Genomic DNA, 21106 nt, shown 5'->3' with positions numbered 1-21106 from the left:
CAGGAGCAAAGCCAACTGAATCCAATGAGACTTACTTATCTGGAGTAAATATGAATAGGATTGGGCTGCACATAAAACATATTGCCATACAATGAATCTACCAATAAGAGATTCAATTATGTAATTACAAGATGGGGGCAACCAACTCACTTGTGCTGGGGAATTTCCACTGGATCTGAAGGACTGTAGAAGTTTCGTCCAATCTGGTGCATAGACAACTTTTTCAAAACCCTAAATAGTAACATATGTTTAAATATGGCATGCAATAGAAGCATAATTTTCCTAATTTGTTAATTTTACACAGGGCAAACTTCTCAAATCTAACTCAACATGTGAACTAAAATCTACCTTGGCAGAAACTATTCGGGTGTATAAACTATGGTTAGAACAATCAAATAGAGTTATATAGTACTTTTTAACATGCTTATATAAAAAGAGCAATTTTCATCTAATAAATCTTGAATGGTGAATTTGAGGCATCAGCACCACGAAGAGCACAGCTAGCAGAAATTTGTGGGAAATGTCTGAACACGACTGGTGTCTTGGGGATTTTGGATGGGCTAATCTGAAAGGGGTCTGCTGGTTTCAAAACAACTGGCAATGGAAATGAGAATTTTTATCAGCATTCAGAATATCCCACGTTGGAAGTTACATCTGACGTCCACAATAACTAGTGGGTATGTTTAGAAATACAGGGGAACCTCGGTTCCTGTTGTCATGCGTTTCGGTTCTTGAACGCTAAAAACCTGGAAGTAAATGCTTCTGTTTTCAAATGTTTTTTGGAACCCGAACATGAGACATGGCTTCTGTTGAGTGCAAGAAGCTCTTGCAACCAATGGGAAGCCACACCTCAGTTTTCAAATGTTTTGGAAGCCAATTGGGCTTCCGGAACGGATTTTGTTTGAGAACCAAGGTACCACTGTATATCTTAAGATATCTGTATCTGTAGAGATAAGGCAGTAGATGGCCTTGGCCATTATCTACTGTTCACATTCATGATCTCCCTACTTTTGTTTGCCTCCGGCTCCATTCACCACTGGCATTTGGCCCCCAAAAGGTTGCCCAGAGGGAAATGTGGCCCTCAAGCTGAAAAGGTTTCCTGATCCATGTGGTAAACCATAGTTAACAGCTTACTATGGACACACAAATGGCTCTCACTTCTCTTCCCCTTGTGAGGTGCAATCCATGATGCCTAGCATTATTTCTGAACAGAGAATTGTTGTTTGTTTAGCTCCAAAACAAGCCACAAGATAAAATAATGGTTTGTTTTTGGTTTACTAATTGTGGTTTGTTTGATTGAGAAACAACCAAACCATGATCTCTGCTCCAGGTATAATACTAAGCTGGGGATCATGGTTTGCTGTTTCCACCCATGCTAAAGGAGAAGAAAAGCAGGAGTGAGCCCTGCGTTCATGGTTAACCATAAGCTGTGGCTTTCTGTGACTTGTGAACTAGGCCATTGGATGCACTGAATATATGCACCTCTTGCTAGAAAGTTAAATATTTAGTTGCAGTTTAAAATGTTAACAGTGAAAGTGGCTTCATTTACTTTTTCAATAATAAAACTGCACCCAAAGAAGTCTGGAAAGAGAAACATGATAAACTGCCAGTGATGTTTAAGGTTTTATTTTAATAGCTTGCTGTTTATTGTTTTAGCAGTACAGTGGTACCTCGGGTTACATACGCTTAAGGTTACATACGCTTCAGGTTACAGACTCCGCTAACCCAGAAATGGTGCTTCAGGTTAAGAACTTTGCTTCAGGATGAGAACAGAAATCGTGCTCCAGCGGCGCGGCAGCAGCAGGAGACCCCATAGGCTAAAATGGTGCTTCAGGTTAAGAACAGTTTCAGGTTAAGTACGGACCTCCGGAACGAACTAAGTACTTAACCTGAGGTACCACTGTATATAAATATTATGAGCATCTTTTTATGACCAACTGATCTTTGACAATAAATTATCAAAAGGCTTACTTCTTAAAGACGATGTTTAAAAACTGAATGCACACAGGATTGCTGGGAAGCAGCTGGTGGGTTAGTGTAATAGTCATCTTCACAGTTTCATCTCTCCGGGTTACACAAGACAGTTCTGTAACCTAACCAGGGGTCAGTGGAACATTAGAGTTATGTGGTTTCTCTTCAGACTACATTTGCTCATTTCTATATACTGCAAAAGGATTGTACTGAGAATATTGTAGACCCTGGGATGAGTTAGGAAACTAATGGCTGAAGTCTCATGCCTAGCTTGCTTTTCTTTGAAATGTGCATATGAAAGCCTCTTAGTTCTCTTCATAACTGAAAGGAAAGCAAATATCACACACCAAGCAGCTTCTACAACCAGCGAACAACAGGAAGTCTACAGATTGTCAAGGCCTGGTATAAATGTAGGTGCCTTATCCGGAGAGGATATGGCTATCAATGGCTTCTAGGCATGAAGGCTATGCTACCTCCAATATCAGAGATGCAAGTAGAGAGACTGCTCATGACCTGTTGGAGGCATCTGGTTGGCCAATGTGAAAACATGATGCTGAACTAGATGGGCCTTTGGCCTGATGTAACAGGGCAGTTCTTATGTTTTATCATCGGGCAATTGCACCAATCAGGGAAATAAAATTATTGAATTTCATGAATCTTGGGACAGGCAGTTAATTTTACTAACAAAAGACTTTCCCAGAGTTTTATTGTTTTTGCAAGCCATTCATGGGTGGGGGTGGGGGTGTGGCTAATAAAAAGTTTCCAGGGTCTGGCATAAACCAGATTGGAAGTTATAAGCAAGTTTGAAGTTCCTTTATACATTTTTATGGGGGAATTCCAGAGCATCTATCTTTCACACAACTTCTGCTTTTTTCACACACAAGCACCAACACACTAAATGAACAAACAAAATGAAGAGGAGGCATCTGGGAGGAGGAAAGCCCACCTCAGGCCACAGCATGGAGAAGGTCATTTTCCAACAGGCCATCTAGCAAGTCAGACCTTTCCTCTCGGCCCAGCCATGATTAGAACTACCATGGAAGAAGAGGGCAAAAATGCTGACACTGGATCGGAACAGTATCAGAGAGAAGGAAAAAGGATGAAGAAGAGAAGACAGCAGGCAGGAGTGAGGGAATGCAAGTGAGAAGGGGAGACCACCTGTCATGTATTATCTAGTTGAGATTCCTGCATTTACTCTTCATTTTTCTGAGCAACCAGGGGAGAGGGGAGCTGGTCACAGCAGTGGGTGGGGAGACTCCCTGGCTTCTTCAGCAGCCAGCCTCCACTCTGCCTCTGGTTCTGGATTGCTCTCTGCCACAGACTCTTCCTGCTCTTTAGTTTCTGACACCTCCTCCTCCCAGTCTTGTCCTTCTGACTGCTTATCATTGTTTCACCACCAATCCCCTGGCTCTGAGTCTTCTTCCCCTGGGGGTTTACTTGGGGGTTCGCCAGCTGGAGCCTCTCACCAAGTCTCGGCATTCAGCTAGTCCATGACACCCTTGTTAGTGCAGTACAGCCTCCCTAATAGCTGGGCATCCAACCACTGCCTAAAAATCTGTAAGCAATGGGAGTCCACCACCTTCTAAGGCAGTCTCTGTTCCATTGTCAGAGAAGCTCATACCATTAGGAAGTTCTTGTGATTTGAATCTACTGTTTTAGGGCCTATCCTCTGGAGCAACACAAAACGAATTTGTTCCATCATCATCAAGACAATTCTTATGATATTTGAAGGCTAACATATCGCCTCTTAAGCAACTCTTTCCCAAACAAAACATACCAGAATGTTGGCTCCTGCATATTTTAATGATGCACACGATCTTACCTTATTCTCCAGTTTCTCTGTTAGAAACAGAGATGCACCATCAAATACTTTGGTTTTCCCTTGAAATTCAGGATGGCTATACAACAGTGCAGTCCGCAAACGTCTCGACACCAGCTCTGGCATAAATTCTACATGATACTGGTAAAGCTGCCATTCCCTTGGCAAGCCTAAACTAAACAGGTTGGTAACAAGTTTCACAGGAATTCCACTTGAGCCTGAAATAGACAAACTTTATTAAAATTCACTTTGCATGAACAAATAGGTATTCTTGATTCTTTTCAATGTGCTGCTAGCCTTGATTGGGTAAAACTTTTCTCCAGGCAAGGAAAGACCTAAACTACAAATCACTCCTACTGTACTAATGGAGATATACTTGCAGCTGCCATAACAATGTGCAGTGTTTAGCATACAGAGCCACACAACAGGAGCTAAATATGTGACTGCCTTTATAGATAAATTTAACTTAAGACTATAGGCCTGGTTCGCACATAACACTAATACATGACCAAGTCAAGACATAAGCATGCAGGTACACACAGTAAAAATTATAGCAACTTTGTTCCGCCCCACCCTCCAGTCCTGCTGCTGTCACCCTACTCAGAGAAGCCATGGTTTCTCTTTGCGTCACAAGCAAACCTTGGTTTCTCTCCCCTGAACAAACAACAAATCTTGGCTACAGCTTATGGCTTGTCTGGAGCGAGACAAATGACACACCATGGATGGCTGTGGGTAGTGCAGAAGCAGAGCTGATAAGGGGAGTGACATGGACATCATTTTTACTGTGTCTGCATGTTCACGTATAGCCATGGTGTGGCTTAGTGCTATATGCAAACCGGGACAAACAGTATATACAATGCCTATACTATGTATTTGGCATGCACTCAGTTGTGAAGACTGTATGAGATTGGCTCTGGTTCTCTTAAGTGTTGTGATGCCCTTTCCACTTTCTTCTGTCTCCCCAGGCATGAAAGTGCCAAATTAATTAACAACCCAAATCTTGATAGAATAACACAATATAAAAAGTAGATACACCTGAATAGGGATCAGAGAAATCCTCTGAAAATGGACTTATCAAGTAGATTTCCTTCTGTCTCCCTGTTTACACCCCAATTTGAGAGGGGCCATCTTTTGTATTTATGCTGCCACAAGACTGCTGCTTTTACTACAATTTTTTTTTTTTGTACATTCCTAATCTCAGTTTACTCAGCTGAATTTTAGCAATCATTTTGCCAAAGGTACAAATTCTCTGTTCAGGTTGTTTTATAAATTGGTCTAGCGCATGGGTAGGCAACCAGTGGTCCACGTAACTGATGTGGTTAAAGTCCCCCCCACACACACACACACCAGTGGCTTGCCAGCGCCCAACACTTTTCTGGTGGCAGTGGCGGCGGCTACAGCAGCATCACTGGGGGAAGATGTGTGCAGAGTCAAGCAGCCTTTGTCATGCCCTACAAATGAAGTGGCTTCAGTGTGGGCACAACCAAGTTTGCTTGGAAGGAGCAATTCATATTTTTCAGTGTAAAGCAGACAAGAAGAGCCTGTGGCTAGAGCATGAGACTTCACAAGAGAGAAAAAGAGAAAGAAAGAGAAAGCAAGAGATTGGTTATTTGGTGGCTTTGTGCCTTCTCTCTTTCTATAACTGAGCACACAACTCCAACATTTTCTTAAAACACACAAACACTTCCCAATGGCAAGGCTATGCACAGGCAACCCTACTCTCTCCCATAACACGGCAACTGGAATATTGCTGCAGCTTGGCTGCTACAATGCTAATAAAGCTCAGGGCAAAGGCCATGTTGCTGTAGTAGGATGGCTACTTCTAGATGAAAATCCCTTTCCAGACAAAGATTACTCTACCTGTTTTAGAATCTTTCACATGTTTTATTGTCTCCCTGGTATTTACTCCCATGTCTTGAAAGTTGCAACGGATCCTTCCCCCTCTGTCCATCACTTTATACCCAGAACTTCCGACAGAAAAGCCATCTAGAAGACAAAGCAAACATAAAATCAAAGAGAATGAGAAAAACTCACCATGAACATCATTTAACTATCAACAAAATGTAAAAAATGAAGAAGCATGGTGAGCTTTTCCAGCAACAGCATATCACAATACAGGGGTTCTGTTATGCACCCTAACATATTGTTATTAGGGATGCGGGTGGCGCTGTGGGTTAAACCACAGAGCCTAGGGCTTGCCAATCAGAAGGTCGGCGGTTCGAATCCCTGCGAAGGGGTGAGCTCCCTTTGCTCGGTCCCTGCTCCTGCCAACCTAGCAGTTTGAAAGCACAAAGTCCAAGTAGATAAATAGGTACCGCTCCAGTGGGAAGGTAAATGGCGTTTCCGTGCGCTGCTCTGGTTCGCCAGAAGCGGCTTAGTCATGCTGGCCACATGACCTGGAAGCTGTATGCTGGCTCCCTCAGCCAATAAAGCGAGATGAGCACCGCAACCCGAGTCGTCCGTGACTGGACCTAATGGTCAGGGGTCCCTTTACCTTTACCTATATTGTTATTGGATTGGGGGTGGGAGTTTAATGTCATATTTGGGTCCCCTGTGGTTTTATAACTGTGAGGTGTATTTTGTAATAGGGAAAAATGGCTTCATGAACCTCTGTCAAATTAATGGCTCTGGCCAAGTCTGTTAAGTATGTCTTTGCACGACTAAAGAGTTGGCCAAACCCAGGTGTGTTACCATAAAACTACTAGTTAGCGATCTTTCCAGAAGAAGTGAGGTCTATCCACCCCTACCTGGTTGGAGGTGATGCCATCCTGGGTAAAAGAAAATAATAGGCTAGGGATTGTAAGGTGGGAGCTGGGAAGGCAGAGCAAGGCTTGACTTGCTCTCTGTTCTGAAACTAAAGTTACAGCTCTGGGAATCCCCCTAAAAAGCTAATGGGGGAGTAAGGTATGTTAGAGTGTCAATGCAGAGCCCCCTTCCCTCTTATGGTCAGCCTCTACATCTATATGTGAATAAAACTAAATTATTATTATTATTATTATTATTATTATTATTATTATTATTATTATTAATTCATACCCCGCCCATCTGGGCAGCTTATCATGAAGGCACCACCATCTCCAGCAAACTTCATTCCAAGAAAACCAAACCATGAATATGTACCTACACCCCTAAAATCTCTACTTCAAAATTGTAGTGTGTGCAACAATATTTTCCTTTGGAAAAGGATTGATCTTAGAGCAAAGCCTCTTCAGATGACCTGAAGGGTGAAGTGGCCTGTGTGGAAGAGGGTGCTGTCTCAGATATGCCATGTAAAGTTTTAAAAGCAAAAGTTTTATGTTGTGAACTACCCTGTGATGTACAGATGGAGTGTGGTATACAAATTTAATTTAAAAAACCTCAAATAATTACCAGCACTTTGAACACCTTATCATGCTCTGGAGAGAAAGATGAGTTAACAATAGTGACTTATTAAATAGTGATTTAAGCCAAACACTTACATTTAGGGGGGCTGTTCCCAGAACTTGTATTATAATTTTCTTTCTGCAAAGCAAAAGAATCCCCACTCCCAGAGCAACTCTGTGAAGTAGAAATGGCAGAAGAGACAGTGGCACAAAGGTAGTAAATATCATTTTAAAATACTATGCACAAAAGTAATTTATTTTAAAGAAAAACAAACCATTCCCTATTGACATGTGGTAGAATAGAAGTGTAGAGATGTTTGTTCATCAAAACAATTGAATGCTTCAATGGGGACTACTTGTGGCCCGCCAGATATTGCTGTACCCCAACTCCCATCAGCCCCAGCCAGCATGGTCCATGGTCAGGCATGATGGGAGCTGTAGCCCAGCATCTAGAGAGGCAGATTCTCTACCCCGGGTTTAATGCAACCAACAAGAAAAGAACAGACCCCTTTAAATATATAGTGTAATAAAATTCATGTTATGAGGCTCTATATCCTGAGAAGTGGGCTGGAACAGACCTACAACAGACCTGTTAAGGCAGGTCTGGGTCACTTTCTGCATATTGCAGATAGGAGGCTGAGAGAATTGAACAGATTACCGAAGCCTTAAGGCTTCCTCTTGAGTTGACAGAACTTGATGACAGAAGCAACAATTGGAAGATTAGAAATAAATACACTGCACAAAATGTGGTTAGGTATTCTGGGGTGTACCTAATGGTGTATAGCTCAGGCCCATCATCTGATTCATTTGTTTGTTTCACCTTGTAAACTTTATAGCGAGTTCTGTGTTTTAATTTTTATATTGTTTGCTTGTTTGCCTAATATTGGTTTCCCTATTTAGTAATAACCATTGGTTACAAGATGACAAACAATGACTGACTGATTTAAGGTTTGGGAGCAATAGCCCACCACTTTCCCTCAAAAGATTAGAATTTGTGGAGATGGTCCAAGACATTTTGGTGCCTAAAACAGAAAGTTATATGGTTGTTGGCATCCATCTGTCTCAGGAGACAATGGAGGTGTGTGCCTTTGGGGCAGTGGTTGCAGCACATACTGTGGCTGCAGAGACTGTCAGAGGAGAGGCAAGTTTTGTTGCAGCTGGGGCAGATGAAGGCATTAAGTTGTGCTGCTGCAGATGCACCATGGCCTTTCTTCTCTCTGTACTCCTCCCAGCCATCATTCCTCCTCTGGACACTGCTATGGATGCACAATCTGACTCTGTCTCCAGGCACTGTGGTTGTCTGCAAGGGATTCCCAAACGGTGGGGATGATGTTGCCGACCTTCACATGTGAAATAACTGGCAACTTTGCTTGCATTGACTAGTACCCCAAAATCTGCTGCATGTGGTGAGCCTCCACACCCTGCTTAAGTAAGGACATTTCTGAGACTTGAGTGAATACTCTCCCCCCCCCCCCATAAAAACAACAAATTAGTCACAGAATTCACCTACATACCGGTTGCAGGGAGCCAGGTTGTCCAAACGTAGGTTCTTCTTCAGAAAGGATTTGCCCTCTGGCTTTTACTCGAGCCCGCCCAGTCATCACTGCAGATTTAAGCTGCTGAAATAAAGAAAATGATACAGAGAAATCCAGACATTTGAAATGAATGCTCTCCAACCAGGTCAAGTTTGAGCAATATAGGTACTACTGTAGAATGCACAAGAAAGAGGAATATGTGAATCCTTCAACAGCTGGAACGTGTCTTGGAGGAGGGTGACCAAGATGATAAAGGGTCTGGAAACCAAGCCTTATGAGGAATGGTTGAGGGAATCTGGTATGCTTAGCATGGTAAAAAGTAGACTGAGAGGAGATAGAATAGCCATCTTAAAATATCTCAAGGGCTGTCACATTGAGGATGGAGCAAGCTTGTTTTCTCCTGCTCTGGAGGCTAGGACCCAAACCAATGGATTCAAGTTATAAGACAGGAGATTCGAACTAAACATCAGGAAGAACCTTCTGACAGTAAGAGCTATTTGGCAGTGGAACGGACTCCCTCAGAAAGTGGTGTACTTTCCTTTACTGAAGGTCTTTATGCAGAGGTTGGATGGCTACCTGCCATGTATGATCTAGTTACAGAAAGGTAGCTGTGTTGGTCTGCCATAGTCAAAACAGAAATTTTTTTTCCTTCCAGTAGCACCTTAAAGACCAACTAAGTTAGTTCTTGGTATGAGCTTTCGTGTGCATGCACACTTCTTCAGATACACAGTGTATCTGAAGAAGTGTGCATGCACACGAAAGCTCATACCAAGAACTAACTTAGTTGGTCTTTAAGGTGCTACTGGAAGGAATTTTTTTTTTCTGTTTATGCATGATCTAGTTGAGATTTCTGCATTGCCGGGAATTGGACTAGATGGCCCCCGGGATTCCTTCCAACTCTACAGTTCTATGATTCTAATTGACTTCCCCTGTATGAAACTACCCGCACACTTAAGTCATTTTAAGAGGTTTCACCCATATTCCCCAACTCTCATAGGTGCCGGCGGGAGTCTGAATTAGGGTTGGGGGGGAAAGCCGACGCAACGGTTTAGGAGACGCGGGTTCAAATCGCCCCTTTACCAGCCGCACCCAACTCTCCTTAAATGAACGGCTTTGTTTCAAAAAAAAACAACCACCCTAATATAAAATACGTGAGGGTATATTCTTATTCTTCTCATTTGCTTAAACCAGTACTGACCCCGGGGGGGAGGGTCACACTTGGCAGAGGAAGCTCAAAGCCTCCTCTTTCCTCCCTTCCCGCCTAGCACTGAAAGCGGAGGTGCTTCGCCCCGCAACCCCCGCTCCCCTCCCCCCCCCGCGCACGTGCCTCGGCGCGAAGCCTCGCGGCCGCCAACGACCCGCCAACGCCGAGCGCGCGCGCGTGGCGCCCACCAACCGGGGCCGGAGAGGCGCTGCTGCCGGCGTCCTCGCGCACGCGCCGCCGCAGTTGACGCCCTCGCTCGGCGTGCTGCTCCTCTTCCTTGCCCGCCGTTGCAGTTTGCCGTTTCTGCCGGCAGGGGGCGGTGCGGGGAGGGGGAGGAAGCGAGCGTGCACCGTATATTCCGAATAAATTAATTTTCCGTTGCTGGAAATTGTGGGTAGGATATGCAGGGGTGACGGGGCAGGAGGAAAGTTGGATATGTTTTATTTTATTTTGCAATCCGATGGTTTCCTCGGGTGATAAAAAGGTAATTTGCAATGAGCACAAGCGCGCGCAAGAATCGCGTTGTGTTTTTCCTGCTCTGCCCGAGGCCGTCGTTGGGAGTAACGCGCGCAAATCCCGGACAGTTTGCAAATAAGTTTTTGCTGTGCTCCAGTTCATCTGTGTCTGTTCATCCAGTTCATAAACTGTGTCACGCTTATGATAATCTTTTATTCTCTTGTTAATTATGCTGTTTTAAATGTGCATTTTATATTTGACTTCACTTAGCAATGTTTTCTTTTGAAATGTTTTAAGATTTTGTTGTTAACTTTATGTATTCCGTAGTTAACCTCCTTTGTGATGTTTTCTTTTGAAATCTTTATGATAATATTTTAGTTTTAATTACATTGCTTTGACTGTTTGTACAGTGGACGCTCTGGTTGTGAACGTGATCCGTGCGGGAGGCACGTTCGCAATGTGCAGCGCCGCATCTGCGCACACCCAGGTCATGATTAGGCGCTTATGCGCAAAGCGCAATTTAGCACCTCTGTGCATGCGCAAGCGCTGAAACCTGGAAGTAACCCAGTCCGGTACTTCCGGCTTTGGCGCAGTGTGCAACCTGAAAACACGCAACCTGAAGCATCTGTAACATAGCTGTCAACGTTTCCCTTTTTTAAAGGGAAATTCCCTTATTCCAAATAGGATTCCTCGCAAGAAAAGGGAAAAGTTGACAGCTAAGGTCTGTAACCCAAGGTATGACTGTATTTGACTTTCTTCGGATGGTTTTATTTAGATTTTATTGATTTAGTATGCTGTAAACCACTTTGAGATTTTTCTTAAAAATATAAAGTGGTATAGAAGTTAAATAAATAAAACAAAAATAAAATCTGGGTTTTGTGTGTGCAGGCTCCCCCCCATAAAGTGTATATAAGACTTGATTTTTTGTTTGTTTTTAAAAGCACTTTAAAAGCCCTTGAAGCATTTTGCAAAAATAAAAAAAGATAAAATAATCCGGGGGGGGGGGCGACAATTAAAACCAAGTATTTGGAAAATTCAAAAAAGTAATTAAAACCCATGATAAACTTAAAACACATGTCCGTATCGCATGCGTCTGGTTAGGCTTGCCTAAGCAAGAGTGTTTTTAAGCAGCCACTGGAAAACGCATCAATAAAATAAACAGGAACAGTTGTGATAACAATTCATTCAAATCCTTTGCAGGGCAGGATTTAGGTTTGATAAGGCCCCAACCTACTGAAGGTAATGGGGCCCTTTATATGTCCAGCTGTCCTTTGTCAACAACAAATTGTCGCTGTTTTTGTGTTGAACATATGCTATATCAGGGGTAGGCAACCTCAGGCCTGGGGACCAGATGCAGCCCAATCACTTCAATCCGGCCCGTGGACGGTCCAGGAATCAGCATGTTTTTACATGAGTAGAATGTGTCCTTTTATTTAAAATGCATCTCTGGGTTATTTGTGGGGCCTGCCTGGTATTTTTGCATGAGTATTTTTTTTTATTTTTTTATTTCTATACCGCTTTATATTTTTAAGAAAAATCTCAAAGCGGTTTACAGCATACTAAATCAATAAAACCTAAATAAAACCATCTGAAGAAAGTAGAATGTGTGCTTTTATTTAAAATGCATCTCTGGGCTATTTGTGGGGCATAGGAATATGTTCATTCCCCCCCCCAAAAAAGTTGGCCCACCACATGGTCTGAGGGACGGTGGACTGGCCCACGGCTGAAAAAAGGTTGCTGACCCCTGTGCTATATAGTAATTTATGTACCTAATAGGTATCTAAAGCCATTTGCACATAACAAAATATGTTTTTTTATCAAAGTAATTGTTGAACTTATCCTATATTTTGGAAATATACATCCATTTTCTTTTCCCTTTAATTTTTTTGGGGGCCCCCAAGAGAGTGGGGACCCAAGCTATAGCTTGTTTAGCTTATACGTAAATCCGGCACTGATCCTTTGCAGAGGCCAGTTGGAGCAGGCTGAGAGCTGGTTGATTCCTCCTCTCGGGTCATTTTGTTGTTGTTGTTTAGTCGTTTAGTCGTGTCCGACTCTTCGTGACCCCATGGACCAGAGCACGCCAGGCACCTCTGTCCTCCACTACCTCCCGCAGTTTGGTCAGACTCATGTTTGTGGCTTCGAGAACACTATCCAACCATCTCATCCTCTGTCGCCCCCTTCTCCTTGTGCCCTCCATCTTTCCCAGCATCAGTGTCTTCTCCAGGGAGTCTTCTCTTCTCATGAGGTGGCCAAAGTACTGGAGCCTCAGCTTCACGATCTGTCCTTCCAGTGAGCACTCAGGGCTGATTTCATTAAGAACGGATGCGTTTGATCTTCTTGCAGTCCATGGGACTCTCAAGAGTCTTCTCCAGCACCATAATTCAAAAGCATCAATTCTTCGGCGATCAGCCTTCTTTATGGTCCAGCTCTCACTTCCATACATCACTACTGGGAAAACCATGGCTTTAACTATACGGACCTTTGTTGGCAAGGTGACGTCTCTACTTCTCAAGATGCTGTCTAGGCCTGTCATTGCCCTTCTCCCAAGAAGCAGGCGTCTTTTAATTTCGTGGCTGCTGTCACCATCTGCAGTGATCATGGAGCCCAAGAAAGTAAAATCTCTCACTGCCTCCATTTCTTCCCCTTCTATTTGCCAGGAGGTGATGGGACCAGTGGCCATGATCTTCGTTTTTTTGATGTTGAGCCTCAGACCATATTTTGCGCTCTCCTCTTTCACCCTCATTAAAAGGTTCTTTAATTCCTCCTCACTTTCTGCCATCAAGGTTGTGTCATCTGCATATCTGAGGTTGTTGATATTTCTTCCGGCAATCTTAATTCCAGTTTGGGATTCATCCAGCCCAGCCTTTCGCATGATGTATTCTGCGTATAAATTAAATAAGCAGGGAGACAAAATACAGCCTTGTCGTACGCCTTTCCCAATTTTGAACCAATCAGTTGTTCCATATCCAGTTCTAACTGTAGCTTCTTGTCCCACATAGAGATTTCTCAGGAGACAGATGAGGTGATCAGGCATTCCCATTTCTTTAAGAACTTGCCATAGTTTGCTGTGGTCGACACAGTCAAAGGCTTTTGCATAGTCAATGAAGCAGAAGTAGATGTCTTTCTGGAACTCTCTAGCTTTCTCCATAATCCAGCGCATGTTTGCAATTTGGTCTCTGGTTCCTCTGCCTCTTCTAAATCCAGCTTGCACTTCTGGGAGTTCTCGATCCACATACTGTTTGAGCCTTCCTTGTAGAATTTTAAGCATAACCTTGCTAGCGTGTGAAATGAGTGCAATTGTGCGGTAGTTGGAGCATTCTTTGGCACTGCCCTTCTTTGGGATTGGGATGTAGACTGATCTTCTCCAATCTTCTGGCCACTGCTGAGTTTTCCAAATTTGCTGGCATATTGAGTGTAGCACCTTAACAGCATCATCTTTTAAAATTTTAAATAGTTCAGCTGGAATACCATCACTTCCACTGGCCTTGTTATTTGCAGTGCTTTCTAAGGCCCATTTGACTTCACTTTCCAGGATGTCTGGCTCAAGGTCAGCAACCACACTACCTGGGGTGTACGAGACATCCATATCTTTCTGGTATAATTCCTCTGTGTATTCTTGCCACCTCTTCTTGATGTCTTCTGCTTCTGTTAGGTCCTTACCACTTTTGTCCTTTATTATGGTAATCTTTGTACGAAATGTTCCTTTCATATCTCCAATTTTCTTGAACAGATCTCTGGTTCTTCCTATTCTGTTGTTTTCCTCTATTTGTTTGCATTGCTCGTTTAAGAAGGCCTTCTTGTCTCTCCTTGCTATTCTTTGGAAATCTGCATTCAATTTCCTGTATCTTTCACTATCTCCCTCGCATTTTGCTTGCCTTCTCTCCTCCGCTATTTGTAAGGCCTCGTTGGACAGCCACTTTGCTTTCTTGCATTTCCTTTTCATTGGGATGGTTTTCATTGCTGCCTCCTGTACAATGTTACGAGCCTCCATCCATAGTTCTTCAGGCACTCTGTCCACCAAATCTAAATCCTTAAACCTGTTCGTCACTTCCACTGTGTATTCATAAGGGATTTGACTTAGATTGTATCTTACCGGCCCAGTGGTTTTTCCTACTTTCTTCAGTTTAAGCTTGAATTTTGCTATAAGAAGCTGATGATCTGAGCCACAGTCAGCTCCAGGTCTTGTTTTTGCTGACTGTATAGAGCTTCTCCATCTTTGGCTGCAGAGAATATAATCAATCTGATTTCGATACTGCCCATCTGGTGATGTCCATGTGTAGAGTCGTCTCTTGTGTTGTTGCTCGGGTCATTTTATTGATGCACAATGCTGAGCTCCCTTGTTTTCAGTGCAAATCTTCACTTACCCACTTCTTCCCTGGTGGGGGTGTGTGTATATTTTGTGGTTCACCTCGGGTGCCAGAATGTCTTGGGCCGACCCTTGGGCTAACCACAAGCTGTAACTGCACTGTCTCCTATGGTTTGCAGCGGTTTAGATATCACCCCATATAGGCAGATAGACAGACAGACAGATGATACGTGATTCATTAAAACAGTGGCACTGTGCAGTTGAGGTTCACTCTCCACATTCAGCTGAAACACAAAGCATCCACTCTTTTGCTGCATTTGTATTTTCCTATCACATCTGTTATAATGTAGTGGATTTATCTGACTATTCTTGATCACTCCAGCAGGCAGCAGATGGGCACAACAGATCGCGTGGGTGTGATTTGTGAGGATTACAGAGGAACAAATGAACTGAAATGCCGTCAGGCCTGATTCTGGAATATTGGCTGGCACCCAAGAACATCCCTCTGAAAGCGACACGTGGAGAATAATCTTCCCAAGGTGAAGATAACGTGGCATATCGCTCCAGCAGTCAGAGGGCACAATGCTCAGCCTGAATGTTGTTGTTGTTTAGTCGTTTAGTCGTGCCTGACTCTTCGTGACCCCATGGACCAGAGCACGCCAGGCACTCCTGTCTTCCACTGCCTCCCATAGTTTGGTCAAACTCATGCTGGTAGCTTCAAGAACACTGTCCAACCATCTCGTCCTCTGTCGTCCCCTTCTCCTTGTGCCCTCCATCTTTCCCAGCATCAGGGTCTTTTCCAGGGAGTCTTCTCTTCTCATGAGGTGGCCAAAGTATTGGAGCCTCAGCTTCACGATCTGTCCTTCCAGTGAGCACTCAGGGCTGATTTTCTTCAGAAGATAGGTTTGATCTTCTTGCAGTCCATGGGACTCTCAAGAGTCTCCTCCAGCACCTTAATTCAAAAGCATCAATTCTTCGGCAATCAGCCTTCTTTATGGTCCAGCTCTCACTTCCATACATCATTACTGGGAAAACCATAGCTTTAACTATACGGATTATACTATCGCTTTACTGCGCCTGGGTGCTGATAATATTCAGGAGGTACTTGATTCACAGGAGCTTGTGCCTTCTTTGTTGGGGGTCTCTGGCAGGTGGAATACATTGGAGCATGAGGTAGCAGATAAGATAGGACTTGAATCGGAGAGATCAAGGTTCAAATCCCCACCTAACTATGAAACTCATTTTCGGCCAGATACTTTCACCACCAAAGGTACTTAGACCTTCCAGGTTTCCACTGGCTGAGGGACTCTAGGTTGTCATCAATGCTCAAATTGAAGGCCAAACTCTTTACCTAGCACATGGGTAGGCAAACTAAGGCCCAGGGGCCGGATCCGGCCCAGTAGCCTTCTAAATCTGGCCCATGGACGGTGCAGGAATCAGCGTGTTTTTACATAAGTAGAGTATCCTTTTATTTAAAATGCATCTCTGGGTTATTTGTGGGGCATAGGAATTCATTCATATATATTTTTTTCAAAATATAGTCTGGCCCCCCACAAGGTCTGAGGGACAGTGGACCGGCCCCCTGCTGAAAAAGTTTGCTGACCCCTGATCTAGCATCAGGGCTTGCTCCAGAGGGTGGCAAGGTTGGGCATTTGCAGAGGGCCCACCAACCTAACTCACTTTGCACAGAATATCCAATGAGACTGGATGCAGCTTCACATTTAAAGCAGTATCATACCACAGTCATGGCTTCCCCCCAGGTATGGGAACTGTAGTTTGCTAAGGGTGCAGAGAGTTGTTAGGAGACTTCTGTTCCCCTCACAGAGTTACAGAGTGGTTTAGCAATTAATCCCTCTTCCCAGGGAACTCTGGGAATCGTAGTAGCTCTGTGAGGGGAAGAGGGGAATCTCCTAACAAGTCTCAGCAGCCTTAGCAAACTACAGTTCCCAGGATTATTTTGCAAGCTTCATTTGCAATATCCACGCTACATAATTGGCATTAAAGCGCCAGCCCAAGAAGGGAAGGGGGAAATAAACAAAAGGAAAAAGAGACAGAACATGCAGAAAAGCAATGATTCTATGGCACCCCTGCCACCACTGAAAACTTGGATGTTAGCATCCAAAATGCATATGTTAAGTGCATGAATTGCAAGAGCTGTAGAACTCTGATGTCATACACTCTGTGGCAGTTATGGCAGTTAGTTAAAGAGTCTTAACTGTTGTGCTGCTGTCTGCCTCAGGGAATCATAGAATCATAGAGTTGGAAGAGACCACAAGGGCCATCGAGTCCAACCCCCTGCCAAGCAGGAAACACCATCAGAGCACTCCTGACATATGGTTGTCAAGCCTCTGCTTAAAGACCTCCAAAGAAGGAAACTCCACCACACTCCTTGGCAGCAAATTCCACTGTCGAACAGCTCTTACTGTCAGGAAGTTCTTCCTAATGTTTAGGTGGAATCTTCTTTCTTGTAGTTTGGATCCATTGCTCCGTGTCCACTTCTCTGGAGCAGCAGAAAACAACCTTTCTCCCTCCTCTATGTGACATCCTTTTATATATTTGAACATGGCTATCATATCACCCCTTAACCTCCTCTTCTCCAGGCTAAACATGCCCAGCTCCCTTAGCCGTTCCTCATAAGGCATCGTTTCCAGGCCTTTGACCATTTTGGTTGCCCTCCTCTGGACACGTTCCAGTTTGTCAGTGTCCTTCTTGAACTGTGGCGCCCAGAACTGGACACAGTACTCCAGGTGAGGTCTGACCAGAGCAGAATACAGTGGCACTATTACTTCCCTTGATCTAGATGCTATACTCCTATTGATGCAGCCCAGAATTGCATTGGCTTTTTTAGCTGCCGCATCACACTGTTGGCTCATGTCAAGTTTGTGGTCAACCAAGACTCCTAGATCCTTTTCACATGTACTGCTCTCAAGCCAGGTGTCACCCATCTTTGTCGGTTTCAAGCCAAAAGTCAGAGGAATTGGCCACCCTCCAGGTGCCCGGCTTGAATCCTTGTTGACCTCCCTGTCTGCGACTCCCGGAAAGATCAGGCGAGATCTCAATCGGCGATCTTTCCCAACGTGAGAAGAACACACCATTCCTCCCCTCTCATCCCCAGGGAGGGGAAAGAGACAGACAGAAATGTATTTACATGCCTTTATTTCTGTCCTTCCAGCAGTACAGAGAAAACGTGACTGCACTCTCTCATCACCAACAGCAGAGAGAGAAAAACTCCTCCCATGTACTTCCAGTACAGGGTCATGTGCCACTCTGAGCCAACATCCAGTGCTCAGTACACTGAATAGGCTGTCCCTTTGTTCCCACGGTACAGTCCCATTTATCAACATCCTGTTTGGCTTTCCAGCCACCTGGAGCACGCTGCTGCATTGCTCTTTTTTCGTAACATCCTCCCCCAAAAGAATCAATGCGTGTTGCGGCAAGCAAAGCGTGATCCAGAGAAGAAAACAAACAGTTATTATACACATAACACTCCCCTGTTGTTACAGTTCCACCCTTGGAACTCCCCGCCACTGGTCTCCCCAGTGTACCTCTCTGGTTGTCTGGCTTCCAAGGAATGAGTGCATCTGCATTTCCTTGGCTAGCAACTCTCTGTTGTGTCTTTGTCTCTGACTTAGACACAGCTCCAACCTGTCCTCGGTTGTGTACAACAGCAACACATGCAACAGCTAAGTTAGCAAACTCTTTTGAGTACCTCTTGGGTGGCTCACCCTTTGTAACTCTCTCAGACCTTCGTATGAGGTGCTGATCTTCTCTGCTCACTGGTTCAGTCTCAGGACTCTTTGGAGAACCAGTTCCAATAGTAAACAGTGGTTCATCCTTCACCTGTGAAGGTCTATCTATTGTGTGAGATTTCCTCTCAATGACTGTGACAACTGAGCTCTCCGAGCTATCACTGTCGCTCTCAGTACCACTGTACTCTGTAAAATCATCATCATCATCATCTGAATTGTCCCCTGTGGGAAATGTGTGTACAATTACTCTCTCCTGTTCAGGAGCACACTCTAGAAATTTTGTGAGAATCACCTGACCAGATTCACACAAAATTACTCTGTAGAGACCCTTTTCATATCCCACAAAAATGCCTCTGGCATTCTTTACCCCACCTGGAGCTTCTGTCCTCACATGAGACCCAAAAACCTTGAAATGGGCAACAGAAGGTTTTCTATGGAACAGTTTCTCAAAAGGAGAACTTCCCAACTCTTTTGAAACCTTTCTCAACCACGTATGACAATACGACATTAGCGACTCGGCCCAGTACTCATGTGGCAGATGTGAACTAAGCAATTGCGCATTCATCCCCTTTTGCAATTCTTTGTTCACCCGTACACAGACACCCCTGTTCCACGCTTCCGCTGAAACAGCAACCTTGTGTCTTATCCCTTTCTTCTGCAGGAACTCCTGAAAATCCTGTAAAAGAAAAATTTGCTTTTCATCTGTGAAAAGAAAATCAATGTTAGCATCATGCATATTTTCAACCTTGTCACAAAACTCCTGAAACCTTTCCACGGCTTCCTGTGGCCTCTTTAACACATAAATCCAGACAAAGTTAGAGAAATGATCCACACACACAAGATAAAATCTTGCATTGCCTCTAGATGGTGCTAGAGGACCAATCACATCAGCATACACTCGCTGAAATTCTCTGTCGACCCCGGTCACCTTCTTGGTATCCCTTTTGGTCACACCTGCGAGAGAAATTAGGTTAGACACAGATGATTTACATTCCATGTAATCACTTTGTGCATAAGTCAACAAATACAGTCCATCTTTCTCTCTGGCAGAAAGATACAACTCTCCATCTTTGAAGATCTTGCAGCTCTCAGCATCATAGGACAGTTTCAGTCCTTTCTTTGCAATCTGCAAAACACTCAGCAGATTGAACTTCAACTCAGGAACCAAGTAAACATTGTTTATAGTCAAGTTCAGACTCTTAAGATACACAGTCCCTATCCCGGTTGCTTCCAGCTCCTGACCGTTGGCCTGTTTCACAGCGAAGCTTTGCTTCTTAAACGTTGAAAAGAGATCTCTGTGTGGGGACATATGAAACGTACATCCAGTGTCAATTACAAACGAGTTGTTAACATCTGGCGTGGTTCCTTTCGCCATCAAAGCCTTTGCAGGTTTCACCGAAGGCTTGGTATGACTTTTGCCTGACGCCTCAGGCTTTGCTGAGCGGCCCTTAGCTCCTTTTGGCTGGCGTGGCTTCTTACAGTTCCGCTGAAGATGCCCAGCCTGTCCACAATTGTAACATCGGACAACGTTTAAAGCTACAGCATTTTCTCCAGTAGCCACATCAGTGGGGGAATTAGAACTCCGTTCCTCCCTCCCCCTGTCCTTTACTTCCAGTGCAGTAAGTCTGTCATGTTCATTCAAAACAACGGCACACACCCTCTCCGCGGTCAAATCCTGAGCCGGGAGGGAACCAAGCTGACTGGCAACGGTTTTGTAAGTCCGATTTAGGCTGTTTATCATCATGAAGCAAAACACTTCCTCCTGCAGACGGAAATTGCGTTCCACCATCTGTTGGCGCAGATATTTGATTTCCGTCAGGTGCGCTTGAACATCTCCATCAGGCGCAAGCCTCAGATTGGTCAGCTTCTCAAAATACAGCAACGCTGAAGAACCAGCATCCCTCTGATGTGTTCTACGCAGCGTCTCCCAAATCTCTCGCGCATACTCTAAATTCTGAATATGCACCAATTGGCAATCTGAGACACACAGAATTATAGCCGTCTTGGCCTTTAGATTCTGTGATTCCCAACCTCGCGTTGGTGCTGCAGGGATGGGGTTCTCAATCACCTCAAAGATCCTCTGATTCTGCAGCAGGGCCTTCATCTTTATAGACCAAGATGAATAATTGTCATTAGTCAGGGGAGGTGGATAGGGTAAACCTCCCCCCTTCTTGGCATCCATTCTGAATCCAAGTGTCTGCTCTTACTTTCAAGCCTGTATAATCCAAAAGTCTCTTCTTGGGCTGTTTACTGCCTTCACTGGCAGGCAAACTGCACGCTGTTTTCAAAGCCCTTGCACAGCTGCGTAGATAGCCAAAACAAACTTTGACTCTCTCACGCTCTCACTGAGCCAGTCAGTAACTTTCCAAGCCTACTGACTGTCGTTGCCTAGCAACTGTGCATACTTCTTCAGACAGGAAATCTTATCAACCACAAGAATTCCTGGTATGCAAGCCTTTGCTCTCAGAGCTGTTTTTCCAAACGCAGCTCTCGTGAACCAGAGAATAAATCAATCTGTGTTCACACTTTTTAGCCCGAAATTCAGCATACCTTTTGGGGCTCCGTTGCTTGGAAAACACCCCCTTCTCGGTGTCCAGCCGTCTGTTCAGCTTCTGGCTGCACGCAGACATTATCTTCTTTCCTTTGGTGCAGAGGATGGCAAATGATCCATCGACCTCTCATGCTGATTCCCATGGATCAGATA

General features: G+C 44.3%; 1 protein-coding gene across 4 annotated transcripts in view; it reads right to left on the bottom strand.

Moving 5' to 3' along the window:
* Window positions 1–16751, bottom strand: part of PIWIL4 (piwi like RNA-mediated gene silencing 4) — a 33067-nt gene extending 16316 nt beyond the window's left edge. The window contains exons 1-7 of one of the 4 annotated variants that reach the window (XM_053385618.1): window positions 16642–16751; window positions 8667–8771; window positions 7249–7327; window positions 5651–5776; window positions 3794–4008; window positions 1972–2093; window positions 151–231 (exon numbers count right to left, since the gene is read on the bottom strand). In XM_053385618.1, coding sequence (XP_053241593.1) covers window positions 151–231; window positions 1972–2093; window positions 3794–4008; window positions 5651–5776; window positions 7249–7327; window positions 8667–8753 — 710 coding nt within the window. In that variant the 5' untranslated portion in view covers window positions 8754–8771; window positions 16642–16751. Of the gene's footprint in view, window positions 1–150; window positions 232–1971; window positions 2094–3793; window positions 4009–5650; window positions 5777–7248; window positions 7328–8666; window positions 8772–9885; window positions 9965–10014; window positions 10055–16641 lie in introns of those variants that run through there. The other 3 variants (XM_053385617.1, XM_053385620.1, XM_053385616.1) reach the window with 3 other exon arrangements.
* Window positions 16752–21106: the final 4355 nt, after the last annotated feature.

The sequence above is a fragment of the Podarcis raffonei genome, chromosome 4, assembly GCF_027172205.1.
Source record: "Podarcis raffonei isolate rPodRaf1 chromosome 4, rPodRaf1.pri, whole genome shotgun sequence".
NCBI classification, from domain to species: Eukaryota; Metazoa; Chordata; class Lepidosauria; order Squamata; family Lacertidae; genus Podarcis; species Podarcis raffonei.
This window is presented reverse-complemented; position numbering and strand designations above follow the sequence as displayed.